General features: G+C 46.1%; 1 protein-coding gene across 2 annotated transcripts; it reads right to left on the bottom strand.

The window, feature by feature from the left end:
• Positions 1 to 1,146: 1,146 nt before the first annotated feature.
• Positions 1,147 to 20,904, bottom strand: LOC144107637 (signal peptide peptidase). 2 transcript variants are annotated; one of them, XM_077640737.1, is made up of 12 exons: positions 20,634 to 20,896; positions 20,041 to 20,142; positions 19,863 to 19,961; positions 19,120 to 19,202; positions 17,551 to 17,660; positions 15,978 to 16,063; positions 15,380 to 15,505; positions 15,185 to 15,242; positions 11,534 to 11,654; positions 10,149 to 10,251; positions 4,610 to 4,695; positions 1,147 to 2,463 (listed from the first exon to the last, which is right to left on the bottom strand). In XM_077640737.1, the coding sequence occupies exons 1-12, from the start codon at positions 20,823 to 20,825 to the stop codon at positions 2,322 to 2,324; spliced, it is 1,308 nt and encodes a 435-aa protein (XP_077496863.1). In that variant the 5' UTR covers positions 20,826 to 20,896; the 3' UTR covers positions 1,147 to 2,321. The 2 variants fall into 2 exon arrangements, with proteins under 2 accessions (XP_077496863.1, XP_077496864.1); XM_077640738.1 differs by lacking the exon at positions 20,041 to 20,142 and having other exon boundaries at positions 20,634 to 20,904.
• Between the last annotated feature and the right edge of the window lie 1,987 nt (positions 20,905 to 22,891).

The raw sequence follows: 22,891 nt of genomic DNA, 5'->3' as shown, positions 1-22,891 counted from the left end.
ATTTATGATGACGCACGACCAGGACATATTGTAGTTCTTGTAAACAGGTTAGTTACACTCTCATCGACATGCACACATAACCACAATAACCAGAAGGAAAGTCAGTAAATTATCATAGTTTCGCATCACCCAAAACAGAGGAAATCACTAGGAGAGAACGAGACAACAGGCTGAACCAACGAGTCAGTCCACAAAGGCAGCCACGTTTAAAGCCAAAATAAAGATGCATGGTAAATTAGGAAATTAAACAATGACATTAAGTTTTGTTGTTCATGGGGTTCTAACGTACCAAAGCGACTATGGCTATGAGCGACGCCATTGTGGACGGCTCCAGACAACTTCGACCTTCTGGGGCTCTTTTAACATGCACCGACACCGCACCGTACACAAGCCTCTAGCATTTCACCTCCATCGAAATGCGACTGCCGCAGCCGGGACCGAACCCGCGTCATTCGGGTCATCAGCCAAGCACCATAACCACCGATCGCGGTCGATGACATTGAGTGATGCGGAAGCTGTAGGTCAGGCAGTATGCGGATTTTTTTTGTTGCTTATGTTACGTTGCCTATCTCAAGAATGGCGGACGCTTATTTCAAATGCCAATAGACGCCTGCTTTTTGCCAAGATGGCAGTGGTGCAAGAACTACCCAGCTCAATTTCAGCCGCTCATCAGTACTCTGTCCTCGGCAACCGAGCCCTCACTTCGAGTTAATGCTCAATTCACTCTTGCCTTAATGTTAGCCATCGTGGTTAGCTCAGTTGCTAAATTGACAGCTCCAGTGAAGCGGTGGTCCCAGGTTCAAATCCCAGACCAGGAAGACTTTTTCTTCAATTACCGAGTTTTGGTGGAAGCTATATAGCTTTCCTTTCTAGCCGTATGGCTGCGTTTGGGTGGATGCCAGTGAGTAATTACTACCGTATTACAAAATCTGCTCTACCTTGGGGGATTCCCGTAAACATTTGACCAACTGAGCCCAAGTTATCATAGCCACCCTACTCCCATCTTCAGGTGCCAATGATAGCCTTAAAAGTTCATTCTGGCTTAACAAAAGGCAGCAAGAGTCAATAGTGCCAGGCCAGAGTTTGTTTTACAAGCCACTTTTGTATTCCGGCAAGCAAAAAAAACCTGCTAGCATGAGACTGCAATGAGGTGTGAAAGATATTTTATTCTCTTTGGCTGGAGAGCACACAACCAAAAAAGACAAAAGGTACCATCACCTTTTATATAAAATCAATTGATAAAATGGTATCGATCATCCCAACCATCACTTTCATTTGGACTCTGGATTGAGGTACAAAAATATGCTGCTTCGCCAAAATTTCTTTCCTTCGTGAATGGTGGGAACATGTTGACAACAGAAAATCTGCAACCCTGATGGTAAAATTTCCTGCCGTGGGTTTTGAAACAAAGTGCACAATTAGCATACATCACTGAAATACTTATTTACTGAAATGAATGCTTTAACCATACGCCCTGTGGCCCAAATTATTGTTTCACAAGTGGTGCAGCATCACAACAGTTTATAAGAACATCCAAGTCCAACGGCAGGTCCTCTTGCAGACTACAGGCATAGTAATGAATCTCAATTCCAGGAACATTTGGACTTACAACAGTGTTCAGCCATAACCTCACTGTACACAAACGGTTGCAAGCCACCGGGTTTTCTTAGAAACTAGACCTTCATTTTCCAACTTTGGACCTAAAAGGAGGAAGCCAGTTGAGAATACAGCAGCTTGAGCAAGTGCTGCGAAATCATTTCAAACTTTTCACTTCAAAAATAATTTCTGCTGGTTTTTGCACAACCTCAGCTGAACCCTGCGTGTCAGCAACTTCAATCGCTGAACTCAAAACGGAAGCAACAGTGAGAAAAGCTCCTTCATGGAGAGCAGAGATTTTAACCGGCACGTTTAGAAATGCTGAAGAAAAAAATGTTACCATGACCAATGCAACATAACGGCAACCGATGACTTCTAGCCTTTCGATTAAAAAAAACTCCGCAATATAACATCACAAAGCTCGAGACATACTCAACAAAGACAGTTACGCATGACTGTGTATTTACTGCTCTCTCAAGGGCATGCTCTCTCGCACGTACCCGCAAAAACAAATTTTAACTTCACAAACTCAGTCAAGCCTGCTCTCAAAGGAGCATTAATACTTTTGCGTAGTCCAAAAGTAGTTCACGCCAAGTCCTTTCCAAAGGGTGCACTTTCAAGCACTGTATAGATTTGAAAAAAAAAAAAAAAGCGCTCTTAATTTAAACATTTTCTAGCATCCAGTATGATTCCAATGACAAGTCCTCCTAGACATATAGCACTGCTCATTTGTCCTTCCGTGTGTTCTTCTTTGCGGACGCTGGCGATGCCTTTGGTGTTGTCTTCTGAACACCGTCTTCTTCCCTTTCTGGCTCCTGCCGTTCATCGGCGCTCGATGTCTTTTCTTCGGAGGGGTGATCTTCATACCTGCCATGAATGACATGGTTAACACACAGAAGAAATCCCTAACCTAATCAGTTACATGCAGTAGAATGAAAGCTGCACTGTCCAAGCCAGTATACACAAAAAATAGGTTCAAGAAGAGATCACACAAAAGGTTAAGAAACGACTGAAGAAAAATTATTCTTTAAAAAAAAAAAACCGCTTCTTGAAACTTATACTACTGTTAATTTTTTGTAATGCTTCCGTTTTATGAATTGGCATTCTTGCTTTAATACTGGTGTGTAAACGTTTACATCAATTGGAAATTAAGCTTCGTGGCTTTTCCTGCAAACAATTTAATTTTAGGCTGCAGCAGATTTGTGGGAGCAGCATTCCAGCCAACAGAGCAAGCAAACAGAATTTTTGTCGTAAAGTTCTGAACTTACTATCCTGTAAAAAAATTTTCCTCCACAACAGGTCATAAAAATTATTGCAAGCAAGACAGTTTACTTATAGTACCATAAATTTACAACCAGTAAAACCCTACTTCCAGCACTTTGTTCCTTGCGCTGTTGTAGCACACAGGAATGCATGTCAAAATCAATATTTCATGCAGGAGTTTTTCTTGGTTATTTCCACAAAAAGAAAAAATTTTTCCACTATTCCTTTTGACTAACTGGACTACTGTAAGACAAAACGACATATCTAAGGACCGCAAGGGAATTCCACTGGACTGGTTGCATCAGAGTGCCATGAAACAGTACAAACAATTTTTACAATTATTACTGACTTCTTTACAAAGGAGCCAAAGTCCATACCCTTAATAAACTTACATGCAGAGCCAATTTAAATCTGTGTATTAGAAGAAAGGAAAAGAGGAAGAAGATGTAAAAGCCAGCATCCCTAAATGGCATACGTGCAATATGCACTGGTTACATGCTTACGGTAAAAAAAAGAAAGATAAAGGAAAAAGAAACATCAAGAATTGTTCAAGGCAGTGAACTTCACCGAGTCACAGCAAGCATTGGTGTAACAAATCATCATCTTGAAAAGGTGCATACATTTGCAGTTGTGACTGTCTGCAGAACCAAGTGCAATGTTTCTCATTTCTTTTTAGTCGCAACATGGTTCTAACTTTTTATTTTTCATATGGCCGCCCACAAAGGCCTGTAGGTATGGAAGCGACACACATCTGCGAGTGCTCACTGCTTGTATAGTCAAACCCAATTCTAAAAAACAGCACGAGCCACAGAAATTTCTTTGATATATGAAGTGGTTCAGTATAACCGAATCTAGGTGTCACCAATTTCATTACCAAGTTCATTATTCATGAGATGGTGAACAGAATTGTGAAAATGCCACCTAGCGGATGTGACAGCTGTCAGCGTTTGGCCATTACTGCGCGCTCTCTTCACTGACTGGCCTGTTATTAAATTACTGAGCGAGCTACTGCAACAACGGGTTTCTTTTCACTGCACACGACACGGTGAATAATGCCCACTTTGTCGGGAAGCGGCAGGTTTTGCAACTGCACCGTCATCATCTTGAATACAACATGCGTTCGCCAGACGAAGTGCCAGAAAGCAGTCGGTACTGAACCAGCAGCAGCGCAGAAACAGCCGGAATCGTGGCACCCTTAGCACAGCTGCAGTGCCCAATGCGAAGAAAGCATGAAGAAAAAAAAAAACAACGAACTGAAGTGCGGCCGGTGTCTCCAGCACCACTTCACATTGCCTCTGCAAGGCACGTTTCCCTTCCCTCTGCCGTCCCAACGCCAGCCCTGGCCAGTTCCTCCTCTTTTCTAAAATGTCATACGCCTGGAGGTGCTTACACACAGTTTGGCATGTGGGCACTAGCTACCAAATAGGAGCCCCGTAATGCAAGGCAGGGCGAAGGCTCCCTCACATACTGCCGACCCTTTGGAGTGATACAACCAGGCACAGGTGCCAGTGATTACCAGGAACCAGTGGCGCTGGTGCACGCGGGTACTGATCGGTTGCATGCGCTCAAAATTCTATATACCCAAGGTGCAGCCCAGTGTAGAAACTATATATCAGTACAAAACAGCTTCGGATGCTCGATATAAACCGTAATTCTATCTATCCAGATTCATTATAATTGGGTTTGACTGCATTGTTTCCAGTGCTGTGCCCTAGAGCATAAACCGCAGTTTGCTTCCCGAGACACTCACTTGAACATGGCGGTGATGTCTCCCATGATGAGCGCAATGGTCAACGGAACCCCTGTGCATGCCGGCACCAGGTACAGCAGTGCTGGCTGCAAGTGGAAGAAAAGTGAATAAACGCCACTACGTCACACCCTGTCACCAGAGCACCAGCTCATAAGAGCAGCAGGAGAGATTTACCTTTAAAGTGACAGTACCAAAGCTTGCAACCAAATGTGAAGCAAATTACTGTCATTCACACAGACTTACACCGCCATCAAGGCAAACTGATTGGCTGTGTGTGAGGTTCAATGCCTTGAAGCTGCACATGTGCGGAGGACGCCGGATTAATTTTGACCACTTGGGGCTCTTTAAAGGTGCAAAATTACGCCAAATATGGATATTTTATAAGCTAGAAAAGGCCAAGAATAGTGAAACGCATGTACCAGCACCACTAGCCATTTTTGCAAGAAAAATGCGATGATGTCAGCACAGAGTTTTGTTTGTGCGTTTTGAGGCTACACTACACCGTTCTTTTCCCAACAGTGATCATGGGGTCCTTCTCAATACCAGCATCAAGAGTTGTGTGCATGCCGAGAGTGCATGCTGAGATAAGTGCATGCCGGCACTCATCTCGGGAGACTTTTGATGGCCTCGTAGAGTTGTGTGCGGAAAATGACAACAGTACAGAGCTTTAAATAAATGGAGAACTAACGATGCACCTAATTTAGAAGCTAAAGAGTTAGGCATTTAAGGCACATATACTTCTAGTAATCTCTTCAATGTTTCATGCCGTGTCACCCCCGATGGTGGTGGACCTCAAGGAAAGCTGCACTGGCTGGCTTATTTTTCCCATTTTCCTTCCTTTTCAGAGAATCCAAAAGCCCAGCTCAATATGAATACCGTATAAAGGCCTGCAAGGGCCACACCCATGTACGGACCACATCTTGTTTTCCCCCAAGAAAATATTTTTAAAAAAAAGATCCGTGTAAGGGCCGCACTTAAAGGGACACTGAGGAGAAATTGAAGTTGGCTTGTATAGATAGAATACCAGCTCCTGATCACAAAAACGCCGCTCTTACTGAAAACAACGCTCTCATAAGCTAGAAAATATCAAGAACCAAAATACAGGTATCGCCGCCACAGGCCAATCTCGAAAGTACAAGCGTGCTGACGTCGTACGACAAGAGACGCCACCTTGGAGGAATTTTCCTTCCTGCACAGGGGCGCGAAACTCTGAGGATGACAAAGGAAGGTTGCGCGGTTCAATATTGAAGTAAGTTTTGTTTTAAAACCGATAGTGCACTTTTACCACACAAGGAAGGCAGACAAAATACAACCTGAATGTTGGATGCAAAGAAAACCGATGCTTGGCGGCGCCACAGGCGACCAGGAGTTTCGATTTTTTGTGGCACTTCGCGTCTATGAACTTTGTGTGCCCCGTGGTTTTGTTTTTGAAGCGCCTCGATTTACAAGCGCCATACAGCAGGGGAACTCCAAGTGCCGCTTCAAGTGCTAGTTAACCTTTGAAGGAGCCCGTTAAGGCTTGTCAGATGATCGCCACGGTCGATGAAAAACTATGATGGCACGATGGTCGGTGATCGTACAAGGCAATTCGCAGTATAAAAAGCACTTCCGCTTTCGCACGCTCACCTGGCGAAACATTCCCGGCTGTGCCAGTCAACTTCAAACTACTTAACGGAAATTGTTTATTAGAAATTTGAGACAAGGTACAAGGCAGTTCAGAAAAATTGCTGATGGCCTTGCTCTGTTATGCCAGGGTATACGTAGCGAAAGCGCGGAGATTTCTGCATCAGAAAACTGCATTCACTAGATGCGCCTTTATTGACGGCTACAGGTTGAGCCATCGTGGCGGAGTGGTAGCGTCTCCGCCTCAAACGCCAAAGGCCCTGGTTCGATTCTGAGCCTCGGCACAGGATTTTTTTTTTATTCAGTGAGCGGGGTTTTCAGTGGCTCCCATAGATGACGCCAGCGAATACATTGGTTAGTGCTTAAGCGTAGCCTTTGTGAAGGCGCGTTTATGCTCCGGTGTAACGCGCGTGCGCGCGCGCTGCACGGCGACATCACATCGGCCAAAGCGAGGCCCTCTCTACTCCAACTGCGCTTGACCGCCGACACGTTCGGCGGCTTCGGCGCACTCTGACCGCACTGGCAGGGAGACTTGGAGCATGTCTCAATTTCGCGCCGAGTGCGCCAGCCGCCGCCGGCCCGGCCAGACTGATTCTGGCACCGCGGCGAGGTGCGCGTTGTGACGTAATTAAATAGCTTCGGCAGTTGGGGGGAGCTGTTCTTTTCGAGCTCTTGGCTAATTTAATCCATTCACGGCACACATCTGAAGGTACATGCAAGTGGGCGAGGGAGCCCGATCCAGTGGACCCGTTGGATCTAGCGGAAACCGTTGAAGCGTCGTAGGCCGACTTTAGTTTCAAGCCGCCAACTTTAAATGCGACCGCCCTTGAGCATCCATCCGTTTTCTGTGGCAAAAAAATAAATAAATAACTTGGCCCTTGCAACCGTGGGAGACCTCGCCGCTGCCTGCTGCACCGTGCAACCGTGCCGGTCAAGGAATCACAATCCGTTGGCCCCAAACCCCGGCCAGCTTTGTCACATATATTAAGGAGCCTAAATTAAAGTTTGAAGGAAAGAGGTGTGAAGAAGACGAAGTGGATTAACCGAATAGTAAAGAAGAGGAAGAAGAAGCATTCGATGAGGTGGAGAGAGATGATTGGTGGAGAAGAGAAGAAGACGACAAGGCTTACGTGGACTAACACCGAGGCTATAAAAGGGCGTGTGAGAGCGAGGCACAGGGGGGGAACAGCAGAGAAGCGGAGGCTCCGGTGGGTCAGGGACACATCAACTGGAAGAGAGCGACGCCGGCTACTGCTCCGGTAAGCTCGCATTCTACAGCATTGCATCGTGGACTTCGTGCCGTGCCTGAGACCGTTCCGGGGAGTCAACAGAGGACGCTACCACCTGCTACGGCCAGGGGTGTCTCCAGCGCTGTTGCCACCCATCCGGGTGGTGCCCCCAACGCCAACAACACCGGCATCACCTCCACGGGCGCTTGGACCTGGAGCTTGTACGATGCAGCCAGCGACGCCAGCCCAAGCGCGTCGAATGCCGCCAGCGACGTCAGCCCAAGTACGTCGAACGCCGCCTCAACGCCGGATACTAAATCCATACAGCGCCACAGCCGCACCGAACCAACCGTGAGCACGAACGCCGACCGCTAATAGTAGAACACTAGTAGTAGACGCTGGTAGCAGTGTGCCCGGGTCGTGTGTATTAATAGTCTGTGTATTGTATTTGTTAGTTTGGTGTTCGAGTGTGTGTGTCACGTAGAGTGTATTAAATGTGCGTTTTTGTGGGTACACCTGTCGCCTAGTCCATTCTTTCGGTCCGAGTGTTCTCCAGAGAGATCCGTGACAAGCTTCCAATGGGCGCAAGGCGCCGACCTTTTCCTGGCCCCTCGCAACTCCCCGCACTGGGGTTATGATATTTAGTTTGCAACCGCTGCTCACTGAGAAAGGGGGAAACGATCCGCCGGCGCCTAACCTAACTATGCTCCCTCAAAAGCATTGCACACTCTGTGGGGCTGAGGTCGCTGAAATGCAGGGCGGAGTTTTTGCGAGAACTACGTCGTCCGGTTCGGGAATGGGATCCATTGTAACGCTCACTGAGAAAGGGGGAAACGATCCGCCGGCGCCTAACCTAACTGTGCTCCCTCAAACGCGTCGCACACTCTGTGGAGCTGAGGTCGCTGAAATGCAGGCCGGAGTTTTTGCGAGAACTACGTCGTCCGGTTCGGGAACGGGATCCATTGTAACGCTGGAAAGATGGCGGTGCAAACGTAAATGAAGCAACGGTAGCGACCCCCGATAGATGCCTTAAATGTGCGGCGGCGGTAGCTTTCATTTCGGCAGCTGCTAGACTGCACCGCTAGCTGTCAGAAATCACGGAGTCTCTGTTTACGTCAAGTTTCACGTCACTCCGTACTGTGACATCATAAGGGTTCTCCGTGATGTCATAAGAGTTCTCGAGTTTGAATCGGAGCGGCGGGAAAAACTTTTTCAACTTCGAATCCAAATTTCTTTGAAATAAATTCCATCTTTCGCTCCCGGACAAGCGGCAACAAAGCCATGAAATGCCGAACTATCAGATTTTGCTAACAAAAATATTTTGATTGGGTTCTCCTCAGTGTACCTTTAAACTTTCCACGACCCACAAGGGTATAGCCTCCGAAATGTACACGCCGTGGCCTCCGCGATCAACCCAGCTGCGAGCAAAAGTGCGCTCGATATCAGAACCCACTCACGCGCACAGGAGCTTCCAGGTGCGGCCCACGGATGGCGCACGAGGCCGCGAGTCATCATCATCATCGTCAACTTTTTCTTCCGCCACAAGCTCCCACTGTCCCTATCGGCCATCAGTATCCCCAGCTCCAGCTTTTTGTGGCCATCAAAGGCACGGGATTTGCGGTAGCGTGTTAGCGGTGTTAGTTCATCGTAGTTTAGTTGTGGCTTTCGTGTGCTTCCGCCGAGCGACACAATTTTAGCTTGATGGGTAAGGACCTTAATAGCTACATGGCTCAGGATTTGCTCTCGAACACGGCAAGTGTGCGCTAGGCAGGAAATTCAACAGGGCCTAGAAGTGCGTCCGACGATGGTGCAACATAAAAAGACGCATTGAAGAACACAAGCTGCTAAATGCCCGGTTTCTGAGGCAAGCCGTGCAAGTTTCCCGAAATGGAAGAAGAGCTGCTCTGCTAAGTGATGGAAGTGTGGAACAACGGCTATGCGTGGACAATAGACATGCTGCGCAACTTTTTTGTGGGATGAGTGTGCACCAGAGCACAGCACCAGCTCGGAGTCTGAAGACCCCGCGAGTGACGACTGAACGTAGAATAAATGCTGCTCATTCCCTGATTGGTCTGTTTTTACATGAAAAAAAAATTTCGAACACCGCGTGTACTGACCGCACCCCAAAAATTGGCCCTCGAATCTGGAAGAAAAAGTGCGGCCTTTACACACATTTATACGGTATTTCACTCAGTCCAACAGACTTTCCTTTCTATTCTTGGGGACGCTTATGCAGCAGCACTTGCACATCAGGTTGCATTCAACCGCGAAAAGTGATGCCAGGTGCATCCCCCACTGTAGTCCTGTCTAGAAGGTTTTGGCATTATCATCACTGTTGCCAAAGACAACCACTTTGGAGCACCTTTGTGCAATTTAGGCCACTTTCATCAACATGATGCAGCAAATCTCCCCTGACACATGTTGCTGCTCATATGGAAGCACCGCCAACTACAGCCACCACATTTTCACATGAGTGAAATGATAACGTGCGCCTGTGTACTGAGGTCCCGCACCAAGTTGAAGCCCCACTGTGGTCAAAGTATGTCGCAGAGATATTCTCCTGGTATGCCTCGCATCCCACACAAAACCCGATGACATTTAACAGTCTTCTCTGTGTGCAGCAATAACAAGAACTGCCAGTCCCTGGGGACATCAGTGAGGGCAGCCTTGACAAAGCGCCTGCTTACCTGGGCATGGTTGAAGTAGATCATGATAAAGATGGTCAGTGCCAGGCCAAGCACGTAGGCCACGAAGCTGCTTACAAAGTAGAGATTCCTTTGCCGGTTGAGGCTGAGAAAAGAAAAAAAAAAAGAAAGTTAAAGGCATAATCATTAAGGCTAATAAGGTGGATTGTTGAGCTAGTTGGTGCATGATCGAATAAATGGCAGCGGAAAGTAAACGAAGACATCGAAGAAACACACAAACGAGGACGATGCTGCACTGACAACTGAACGTTTATTGGAAAGGCCGCATATTTATACTTAGAGACCAGCCAGTGCTTCGAATGATATCTTATCGATTCCTGCTTGCATCCCGGCACAGATATCTCACTTCTTTTTTCGATAGGCCAACCGATGGCGTGCTGACGCATTGCTCTCATCCGGATTCACGGATGGCCCAGGTATCCCTCTATTCTGCGGGAAGCATTACATAGGCCCAAACCGGGAGATGCGTCAACGACAGAGCAAAGAGAGCAACGCAACAGCCATAAGCAGGCAAGTCTGGCACCAACCTTGCGATACACTGCAGAGATTGCGAAACTTGCAAAAAAACAAACAAGCCCTGCCGACCTTCACCACGTGCAGGTAGTGAAAAAGAGCAAAGACAAGCTGACAAGAGAAATCCTGGAAGCCTGGGCCATCCGTGAATCCGGAGAGCAATGCGTCAGCACGCCATCGGTTGCCTATCGAAAAAAGAAGTGAGATATCTGTGCCGGGATGCAAGCAGGAATCGATAAGATATCATTCGAAGCACTGGCTGGTCTCTAAGTATAAATATGCGGCCTTTTCCATAAACGTTCAGTTGTCCAGTGCAGCATCGTCCTCGTTTGTGTGTTTCTTCGATGTCTTCGTTTACTTTCCGCTGCCATTTATTCGAGCATAATCATTACCAAACAGTGGCTGAGACAAATCAAGTATTTTACCAAACCAGCTTTATTGAGACAAAGCAGGGCAGCGTAGGTGTAGGAGGTCACCCCCCGCATGCCCTCAAGAAAAAATTTTGCATGAACAAACTTAAATGACCCTTATCGCTTTTTTTTTTTTTTTACAGAAACTAAGAAATGAATAGTGCGAACAGGGGTGCCAACCACCTCCTCCAACCACCCACCACCCCCCCCCCCAAGAGTTGCTCATAGACAAAATCCACCCTTGCGACTAAGGCACAAAATATTTTCAACATGTATTCGAAGCGCCTAAAACGCTGCAGCATTATGCCAGAGACCACTGTTTTCACTTCTCGGTAAGAGGACCCATTTGGGCGAGAAGAGCATGAGAGAAGCAAAAAAAAAAAAGAAGAGTGCATCAGTACTGCAAACTTATCTGAAATCACACATGTGCAGCCTAGAAAGTACCTGGAGTCAAATCGCAGCAGCAGGGCAATGAAGATGCCGGGGATGACGATGTCGCCCAGGCCAAGCATGGCAAAGTGGCTGCCTGCGAACCCACTCTCCAGGAAGTCCTGGGGGAACACCACTGGCAGGGAAAAAGAAAGAGAGGGAGGAAGGAGTTCAATGAAATTAAAAACGCAAAAAAGTAAATGCAAATGAATTTCACAAGAAGTGAAACAGGCATGGGCTAAACTGCCTCCCACTGCTTAATGCTTAACACAACTTTCATCGCAAAGTTACCATCTCCCTTGAATTTTCATATTATAGCTGTGTTCATTGCAGGTACTTACGAAAAATGGGGCACCATACTTAGGAGGAGCATCTTTTCTCTTAGAATTAATATTTCTCCTAAACAGTGAATTCCTATTTTTGTACGAGAGGCGGGACTCAGCTTTTTTTTTCTTTCCCTGTATTTGTACTTTGTGCAAACACCTGTGATGCCAACTTTGTCACAAAGTCTTTCGTGCTCCTATCACACAAGCACTTCTAATCATGTTTGAGGTAATGACGGTCAGGATGGACAAATCAAGTGCTTCTCTATGGTCACCTTGAAGCATCTTAAACTTTAACCCTGCTTGACTTGATTACGCATTTTTGGGAATTGGAATTTGCTGACAAACGGGCTCAGTTCAGTAAGCAACAAGATAATGTATATATGTGAGGATGCTCACAAAAGGGACGACTAAACTTGGACATACTGGTATAACGAATAGTAACATCCCACAATAAGCTTCTTGTTCCATTCTGTGGGTCAATTTGCAAAGGCCATAAACATTTGACTAATAGCAGCACTTTTCTTTCTGCAGTTTTGGCGGCATGCAGCCCTCACATAAACTCAGCCTTATTCAGTTCAGTTTCGCAACTACATTCCAGGGAAATGATTTTATTGCACCACTTATTGCACCACAGAATCATGTTATAGCTGGCGCCCAGTTGCAGACCCAGCTCCCCGCCATCCTCATTAAGTCTTCTTCAGTTTCATACATTGAATTAAGACTAACCGCTTCAATTATGTCAGGGGACACCGCACGTCAAAAATCCAAAATCCACAAGCAGACAAGCTGCAGTGATGTTCTTAGCTGTCCTGTCCGAGTCAATTCGTGGTAGGTTCCTGCCATCCACGCTGTGTACAGGCGTTCGATTCCTGTGTTAAATGGTACACAGCTCCTAGAGCAGCATGCCTCGCAGAGCAATTTATGCACGCATGAAATTCAGTTGCTCTGTGAATATTTTTTTTTTTTTTACAATTTACTGGCACCTATGTATGGGGGGAGCACAACCCATACACAAGTGCAACCCTTAGTTGAGTGCATGCGGTACCTGTCTAAAGCAAGGGTTCTCAAACTTTGTTCCACAGAACCCCAGGGATCCTTGGGGTGCCTTTCGGGGTTCCCCCAAGCTCCTAAAGCTATGCATCCCTAAACCCTCTCCCACCCCCCCTTCTTTCATCCTATTTTTTTAGAGACTAATCACAGTGCAATTGTTCACTGCAGAATGGTTCACTGTAGAGCCAGTCATTAGTTTAGTTCAGTTTATGGGGTTTTAACGTCCCAATGCGACTCGGGCTATGAGGGACGCCGTAGTGAAGGGCTCCGGAAATTTCGACCACCTTTGACATGTACCGACATCACACAGTACACGGGTCTCTAGAATTTCGCCTCCATTGAAATTCGACGACCGCGGCCAGGATTGAACCCGCGTCTTTCGGGTCAGTAGCCGAGTGCTATAACCACTGAGCCACCGCAGCAGCTGCCAGTCATTAGTACAGTAAACCCCTCTGTAGCTTGGACCAGCAAAAGCCTTTACTAAATCTTTATCATATCAGTTGTTGGTGATGGCATGGCTCTGACTGTGCTCTCTGGCTGCTTACTAAGCACAAAGTGTTGGTTTATAAAAAAAAAAAAAATACCTTACATCCTGCTCTTACTGGCACAGGCAGGAGCTTATTGGTTTACGTTTTTTTATGGCAGCTCCACCATACTTTTTGTCTATTTATGTGATCATTTTTTATTTTCAGTAATCACATGTTATCACTTTTTCCATTTGCTTTACGTCTTGTGGAAGTACTGCATCTGCATGAATATAACGCTAGGTTGATTCCATGCAAAAATCAAAAGCTTTTGCAAGATCATGACGTTGTCTTCCGTGGCCTCAGCGTCATTTAAGAGGCAGTAGTTAAACGCATGCAACACTGCCAAGTGCAGCATAACCGCCTAAGCAGTGCCGCCGCGCCTCCACTTCTTGCTGCAGCTTACCCATGCTATGAACAGACCCCCTTCCCTTCTCTAGTCCTCATTGCACGTTTACTGGCACTCCTTTCTCAGCGACCTGCGCTGCCTGCTTTCTACGTTCATAGGCAGCTTTACTTTTCCCGTGCGCGCCGCGCGCTTTGCCTCACCACCTCAAGGTCTTCAAAAAGTTGGCTTCCCCTCACGGCTCTTGAGCGTGGTGGTGAAGCTACCTTAAAGAGCGCCGTTCTATCGTATCTGGTAGTATCATATGCCACGCGATCCTAGACTTCGCGCGAGCCGCGATGTCATCATTCAGCGGGAAGTAGATCGCCATGGCCAGACACTCTTTACTATTGCCGTTTCTTCGAAAAAAATCCTTACTATAACCAAAAAAAATCTACAGTCGTCTAAGGAATACAAAGTGGGACCACAGCTTCACTTTACTATATCTGAGTTTTTACAATAACAGTTTACTATAGCGCGGTTCTACTATATTTGAGACAATAAATGGATTCTCGTGCTGACAGTATCCTACTGGTTCTTTCACCTCACCCTAGATGGAACCAAAGTGGAGTGGTCTCATGTTGCGTTCAAATGGAATCAAATGCTTTCACTTCGTTTTGGCCCCAGTCAACCTGTCCCAGACAATTCATAATTGGGACACGCTGGATGGTAGCAGGTCTCTGGTGCCACTGCCACTGGTTGCTAATCGAATGTTGCCGATCCCCGCTTGGTAATAACTGGCCTGCCTGGATACCTTGCTCATTTCTTCTCATTCCTAAGAGGTACATAACAGTTCATGACAACAGAAACCATGCAGGAAGTAGTACAATTGCTCTAACTTCGATACGAACCGAAATTATTACCAACTAATGTGGCCCTGGAGTACAACACCATTACTCGCTCTAAATCTAAACAGGTTACTCTTTTCCTCCCTATGAAGCTCAAAAAATCTGTTAACAATTTTTGCAGTCCTTCACCATAGCCATGAAAACATGGGCGCAGGCTTCATGTCTACAGCAATGTTCTTTGGTCTACACAATAAGACAGACAGACTGTTTTTTTTTTTTTAAGATAATAGGGTAGATGTCATACAACACCTATTTTGGAAATTTAGGAGAAACTGCATTACCAAAGATTCTGAATAGATATACCAAGCGGCATGCCCGAACCAGCCATTTTGTCCAGAAGGGGTGCCTTTGAAAAGTTGTTATGGCATGATTTGAAGGAAGTTTGCTGAACACAGTAAGCTTCAGCGATACATTTATTACAGAATACCAGAAACAGGAGGAGCCAGAGATCCATACTTGGAAGAAATTACTCGAAAGAAAGAAAACCAGGAAGTTAAGAAAGAACTGGGAGGTGTGGTACTACTAAAACTCACATTTTATGGGTGCCTCAAAAGACTTGGCAACGGTCACCATGACGTCAGTGCCAAAGACCTGCATGTTGAGATTAAGAAGAAAAAGAGAAAAATACTTTAGCTCATGAGGCCAGGCATGGTACCCGCACAACAGTGCAGGCACCCCCACCCCCCCGCCCAAACTTGCGGGGTGACTATCACAGCATTTCCGCTCACCCAGAAGATGTCGTAGACAAAAAGTCCGCCCAGCAGAATGCAGCCAGTCGCAACCGTGTTGATGTGCAGCAGCTCGACCCCGTTGATAGCAAAGGCAAGCCCAAAAAGGTTGTTTGCGACCCAGTGCTGTGAAATGCAAAGGAGAAGCAGAGGACGCAGTTTAATATCTGATGCATAAGTGAGGCAGCGCCACATGTGTTTACAGCGGAGCTAAAACGTGTACAGGCAGCTTTTTATAAAAGGGAACACAGTACGGGAATTCAATCAATGAGCATACTATTTCCTGTTGTCAGAGTAGTTTTCATCTGGACACGCAGTCGAGCTCACTTATAGCAATCGCATTGTACAAACAATGACAATGCGAGCATCACAATGTACATTAAATGGTAGTTCTACCATTTAAGACCAGTGTACTCCATAGATGAATCCCAGAGTGTGTATCTCCCTTGATCACTCGTTTATATGGTCGAAAGACACCATCAGTTAGTCTTTCAAACATACGGGGGGGCTTTGCTAAGTTCTCATCATGTCTCTTGAAGATTATAATGTTAATTTAACGAATTACCATTCTTTATTCTTGAAAAGGAATGGTGCGTACCTTTTTCCAGAGGTACCAGACGCCAAACAGGCAACAGCAGATCCAGCAGGCTACATCATCGTAGCTGAAGCGGTAGTCGAAGTATTCTGCAGAACAGCAAACAAGACATCAATTTCACCTGTACCGCAACCATAAGCATTAGCCACTACTAATGAGAACACATACAATGTCATGCAATATGAAAGTACCCATGGCTACCAGAACTGAAAGCCACAGACACAGTGTTGTCCAAAGGTTAACGAAGCGATAGTGTACACAGCAGTTGAGGGCACAACATATTGGCGTGCTCGCCGCCTGCCACCTCTGCTCTGCCATGGGTGATCAGCCATGCATCTCTCAGTCGATAAAAAATAATAGCCCCCCAGTGCTATGCAACTAACAGTGAAGGAAGGAGTGTGTCAAAACTGCAAGCATCTCAAACTAAGGACAGTGAAAAATCACAACAAAAACGACCCACATGCCATCTATTGACACAACTTAACGCCCAATACTTTAGTACAAAATGCGTACTTTCCGTTATGCATAGATTAAAAAAAATACCTAGAGGGAAATGAGGCACCGGAATCTATGCATCAGAGTTCCTCAAAGAGTGCTTCGTCTACCACAGGAATGTTAGGAATTGCAAACTTTGTGCACATGGATTAGCTAGGGTGTGGCTAAAGATGTAGATGCAGCATCTAAAAGACAGCCTCTCCACAATGCTCTGCAGTTCCCACAGATTAAATCCCTTTAGTAGCGCAATTTTCAGCATGTTAATAAAACTATTGCAAGTATGTGTTTGGTATTAGCCATATATCAATATTAGCAAAGCATTTCTGAGCAGTTTGCTTCAAGGAAATTTTGTATTTTTGCAACTAAATCCACATTTGTGGCCGACTACTAACGAAGCTGGATGTGGAGCGTACATTTCCCAGCATTCTTGCAGTGGATAAAAACAGCAGCAGCTCTTTTCTCTCTTGGTGATTTTGCAAAACTCTATATGTTAATGAGCATACTGCGTGCTTTATGAGCTTTTCGATGACTGCATTAAGCCAGACAGGCCTCTCCACACAACGGCCAGGCATACACAGGTATAACAAAGCCGTGTCACCATTCGTTCCTGCTGTATGCAAATAGCGAGCTACTGTAATAAAACTGTAGCCGAGACACAGAAAAAAAACAACACAGGGGTTGAAGCGAATTTTCGCTGCACAACCGATACCACACATTGCCTATATAGGCTACCACTCATACATAGCCCTTCATTCAGCAGTGCCACCCCTAGAGGTGACTTTTGCCTCCAGAATCAAACACGCTTGAAGCTTCAAGCACAGTTAAAACAGTATTGAAGCACTCCGATTACACCTAAAGGCATCATTTGTAAGTGTTTCTAGGAAAGAAATTTCATGAAACTTAAGTGTACTCTATGGAAGAATGAGAAACAAGAAAGTTCATCTCAGGGCTATTAAAACCACCCCCAGCCACCTCTCCCGGACACCCCCCACAGCCCTTTTTTTATTTCTCACGAAGGAAGGCCCTATGCCCTGCAGCCAGAGTTCTCTGCAAAGCTTTTTAGTGCACTGTCTGTAGTCACCTTCACATTCGTCACTCTGTGTTGTTGACCACCGTTGGAAAGAGATCCTGTACTCCCAGCGGTAGAAATGGCTGGGCAGCAGACATCGCATGACGCGGCTGAACGACGGACTGCAAAGGAGGATAAAAAGTGTAAACAAAGCACGGTACAACTCTGTCAGAGGAAAACTTTAGCGCCAGGACAGATGCAGACCAAGGTTTAGATTGCGGCAATTATTCTGTCCTTTTCAGCGCATTGCAGCTTCTCAAAATTGTCACCAAGGGCAGCCATCATTCATGCCACGATGAGTGGCATTTAGGCATTACTCATGCCCATACCTTGCGCCATGCTGCACTGCCTGAACGCTTGCTGAACATGAAATCTGTCAAATTTGCTTAAATTATCTATCCATTAAATCTGCCCAATGAACATGAACCCATCAAAGCAAATTTCCATTCTGACATTGTCAAGTCATCGTCCTAGTATTGTCACTCAAATTGGCTTGAGAAGAACTTGTAATCCCCAGAACCAACTGCAGTAAATAATGTATAGCTGACATTTTTTATGCCCACTCGTGCAGTATCAACACTTACTAAACCACACTGCAAGAAGTCATCATAAGTGGAGAGAAGGCATTGTGAAATCAATTCATCGCAGCAACAAAGCTTAAATCAGAGCATTAAGCCTACACAAAGTAAACATCGCAGCAACAAAGCTTAAATCAGAGCATTAACCCTACACAAAAGGTAAACTGCTAAGAATGAATCGAAAAAGAGATTGATTATATGAACAATGAATAAATGCAGCTGGGAGGATAGAAAGAAAAGAATGGAACGGAAGAAAGCTGCTGCCCAGAAATATTGCCAAGAATGCCACGGCTCACAATTTATATGTGCACTTAAAAGGACTAAAATTTTGTGGTTGCATGTTGCTTTCCAAGCTGTACACGACCCTCTCAGAGCCCTTGGTAGTGCTCCCAGAATTTGAATTCGCTTCCAAAGTGCACAACATTGAGTGTACTGATGCTTACATTAACTTCAGTGTATAACGTAGCAATAGCTTGCATACCATTTCAGTCACAGAACTAATTCCCATTGAAATTGTTCCAAAAGAGCGTTCTTAAAGACATTAGAGATGTCATTATGAGCAGAGTGCAAAGGAAATGCAATAGGCCTCACTAACGATGTTTTTCTCACAAAATATTGCACGTAAATGGAAGCAAATATTGGAAGTCAATGGAAGCTTTCAGAATCGCTTAAAAAGCATGCCGAACAAGAGCGAAGAGCGAGTCTAATGTTTCTCCAAGCAGTGCACTGCAAATGAACCAAATTCACTATTGAAAAACATTTAGGGTTTAGAGTTACAGGGTATGCCCATGTATAGTCAGAGTGGTTATGGTTAAAAATGTTCCACATTTTTTGCACCAACCAATGACGACAAGAAACACTTTTAGCTTTACCAGCAATTATGCCAAGCCATATTGCAGACATTTGTGTACAGATGAAAGGTGCATAATAGTTTATACAACAAAAATGCTACTCGCAGAACCAGGAACTGCACTTGAAAGTAAAAAAAATCAAGTCAACTCACCTTAATATGTGAGCCAATGCTAAAACTCCAAGCAAAAAGAAATACCCAGTGAGGAGCAGGTTGATATATTCCTTCGAGAAGAGCTGCACATAATGATATGAACACAAGACTGTTATCGACTATTTAGTCTGAAACTATCAATTTCAAAAAAAGTAGTTCACAGCAATAATGAATGTTACTGATAACTGACTTGCAAAATACAGATGGAAACAGTATGAAGCAATTTGCTTATGAGACAGGAGCCCACCCGTAGCTCAAGGGTACCTAACATCATGATCATCATCAGCCTGACTACACCCACTGCAGGGCAAAGGCCCCCCCCACGTCTCTCCAATTAACCCTGCTCTTTGCTAGCTGCAGCCACCGTAACCCCACAAACTTTATGACAGCTGCCCCCTGCTACACCTGCCTTCTCTCGGAATCCAACCTAAACACATCGCAGATAAACAATGTTTGTTCTCAAGGTTTCATGTGGTTCGGTGTAATATGTGAGCATCTTATCCTGGAGTGTGCAAATAAATGAAATACCAATTAAAAAGAACACCTCAAGGCGTGCATGGACTAACCGCATACGTTTGTTCTGTTGTGCTCTGAAAACACAGTAATTTGAAACAAGTCATTCGAGTGCACTGAGGAGGTTTAATATCACACACACACCTCCAGCGTTACACGCACATTGCACTACACTGTTGCAGGCCTAAAAGTGACATATGGACCGGCGTTGCAGAACTTTTACAGCTTACCTTGAAAAAAATGTACAACCCAAACAGCGCGCCGCTGGCTATGACAGGGAACATGGCAGCGTCTTTCCTTGTCATGGTTTCGGGTTTTTCACCCGACTCCTGCAAAAGGGACGAGTTCGCGTCAGCATCTGAACACTTATAACGACGGCTTCGACAATACGCGCATTGATATACTGACCTTAAAGTTTGAGGCGCTTTTTGACGTAAAGCTGACTGAATTCACCAAGAAAGTAGTACATTCTCGCCGGCGCCGAACTTTCTCCTCAGCCATTGCTTGCGCCTAAAATTGCCGCATGCAATTTTATGCGTGTTGATCTTGGGCACATGTTTTAGGTCTTAGTTTCTTGACTCCAAGGGGGCACATGTGTAGTTAACCGCTATAAGCATATGAATCCGCTATAGCACATGGCACCGTTCAATGGGGCCCGAGACGAAACCAGGCACTAGAAAAAAAAGCACTGCGTCGCTAAAGTTTTCCACCGGCATGCACAGAACGGGTAACTCGAGTAAACGAGCGAAAAGACTGGAGAATAAGTGGTGCGAATTGTGAGGCTATATGACACGTCTCCTTAACATCACGGTGCGGACTCCGGTCTACGGCGCTGTCGACAATCGAAAGATTTGACCGGTTTCACTGCCATGCGAGCGAAAACGTGCCAAGTTCAGGCGCCCGCTGTACCGGCTGCGAGCGTCAAATGACGCTAGTTTCGTTGCTTACGTGTAACTCGACGCTGACATATGTTGCGGCGAGCAAGGAGCAAGTATACTGGCCTTTTGTTTCCGTTGGTGCGTGACAGATTTGAAGGAACCAAAGACGATCGGGAAGAAAGCCATGAGCATGATGCTTGTGTAGGCGACCGCTTGACCAGCGGGAGTCGGTTGGAACTTGGCTGTTTCATTTTTGAGAGCTTCTTGAAGCGACTCGTTGACCTGAGCTATCACGTCGTCCGCCGCGCCCGCCATGTCTGAAGCAGAGAGACCCGCTCAGGCGGCGCAAGGCGCAAGCAGCACGCAAGCAAACTGATCGGCGCAACGAGCCAATGGAGTAAAATTTTATGATGTCACAGTGACGTCACACGTAAGGTTAAATAAGGCAGATGCTATTGCGATGTCCTCGAGCGCGAGTAATTCAAATGCAAAATGGTTCTCACAAATTTACCAACGAGCCAACTACTATTCACATCCTATATGGAATTGCAAAATAGAGCCACTTCCGCGTGACCTATTTACCGATACTTCTCTCGAGCGATGGGAGACCGTGCTGGCGAGCTCTGACCCCAGAACGCAAGTTCTAGCAATGGAGTGCGCTGACAAAGTCGTCGAGGGCTATATATGTACTCTCGACCCCTGCGACCTCTTAACACCAAGGTCTTTCTGAAAATGCTTTACGATCAATATACCATTCGAAAAATCTTGCATAATAGTTCACTGCTAAGTGGAAGATAAGAGCCCGAGGTGACGAGGTGAGCATGACTGAAATACAAAATTTGAAGGCAACCATAATGCCGCGAATATTTGCAGTGTGTTCGTTTTTCAAATCTGCCGCCACATCACTTTATCGCTTTGTTTGCGACGCAAGACGCGACTAGATTTATCTCGATTGATCGCAGCCAGGCAGAGCTGATTCTACGTTGTTCCGGAATGTTCTAGTAACTTTGCACTCTTTATCTCGAAAGTTCGCTATCAGCTTTAAATTGAGCACGGCCGACAGCGGCCGGCATTCTGTTCGACGACCGCCGAGCACGCTTGTCGCTTCGCCGCCGCCGAGTGATTCAGTCCATTTTGGGTGCAAGTCAGCTCAATAAACTGTTCTTTTAGAAGACCCTTTCGTCCGTCTTCATCGCTGCTTCGACATCAACCCAGCCCTGCACCGGAACAGACAAGACCAGATCCGCAATCTGCTTCAAAGCTACAGTGAGTGTTTTTCGACATAGCCGAAGGTGCGACAGACGCCGATTGCCAAGCATCGCATTATAACGAATCAACACGTCCGACCTCTCCGTCAAAGCCCCTACCGTGTGTCACCGCGAGAACGACAAGCCATCCGGGACCAGTTCGAAAAAATGCTTCGCGACGACGTCATCCAGCCTTCAAACAGCCCATGGGCGGCACCGGTTGTTCTAGTGAGAAAGAAAGACGGCTCACTTCGATTCTGCGTGGATTACCGCCGCTTGAACAACATAACAAAGAAGGACGTCTACCCCCTCCCCCGCATCGGCGACACACTGGACCGCCTCTGCAACGCCAAATATTTCTCATCGATGGACCTCAAGAGCAGCTACTGGCAAATTTAGGTCGTCGAAAGAGATCGCGAGAAGACAGCATTCATAACTCCGGATGGGCTGTTTGAGTTCAAGGTGATGCCATTTGGTCTCTGTTCCGCACCAGCGACGTTTCAGCGAGTAATGGATACAGTGCTGGCAGGCCTGAAGTGGCAAATTTGTCTGGTATATTTAGATGACGTCGTTGTCTTCGCCTCGAACTTTGAAGAGCACCTCAAAAGACTTCGAACAGTACTAGACGCAATCAAGTCGTCTGGCCTAACCTTGAAAGCAGAGAAATGCCACTTCGCTTACGAAGAGCTGCTGTTTCTAGGCCACATCGTTAGCAAGGAAGGAGTACGCCCAGACCCGCAGAAAACAGCTGCTATTGAACAGTTTCCACCGCCGGCCGGTAAGAAAGCAGTGCGCAGATCTCGGACTGTGCGCATACTACCGACGATTTGTGAAAAACTTTTCGCGCATCGCCGAGCCCCTGACCCAACTGACGAAGGGAGACGTGCCGTTTAAATGGGAAGCGCCGCAAGCAGAAGCCTTCAAGGAACTTCAGCGTCGATTACAGTCATCACCGATCCTTGCGCATTTTGATGAAAACGCAGATACTGAAGTTCATACCGATGCAAGCAGCGTGGGACTAGGCGCCGTCCTCGTTCAAAAAAGCGACAGGCTGGAGAAAGTCATCGCATACGCTAGCCGTTTCCTTTCCAAGGCCGAGGCTAACTATTCGAAAACTGAGAAGGAGTGCCTTGC

Source organism: Amblyomma americanum, chromosome 10, assembly GCF_052857255.1.
Source record: "Amblyomma americanum isolate KBUSLIRL-KWMA chromosome 10, ASM5285725v1, whole genome shotgun sequence".
NCBI classification, from domain to species: Eukaryota; Metazoa; Arthropoda; class Arachnida; order Ixodida; family Ixodidae; genus Amblyomma; species Amblyomma americanum.
Note: the sequence above shows the minus strand (reverse complement) of the source record. Positions and strands in the feature narration are given on the sequence as shown.

Coding starts and splice junctions, on each gene's coding strand:
- LOC144107637 (XM_077640737.1), bottom strand. CDS start 20,825: ATGGCGGGCGCGGCGGACGACGTGATAGCTCAGGTCAACGAGTCGCTT. Junction 16,064..17,550: donor ACAGAGTGACGAATGTGAAG/GTGACTACAGAC, acceptor GCTGTTCTGCAG/AATACTTCGACTACCGCTTC. Junction 2,464..4,609: donor GACATCACCGCCATGTTCAA/GTGAGTGTCTCG, acceptor CATTCATGGCAG/GTATGAAGATCACCCCTCCG.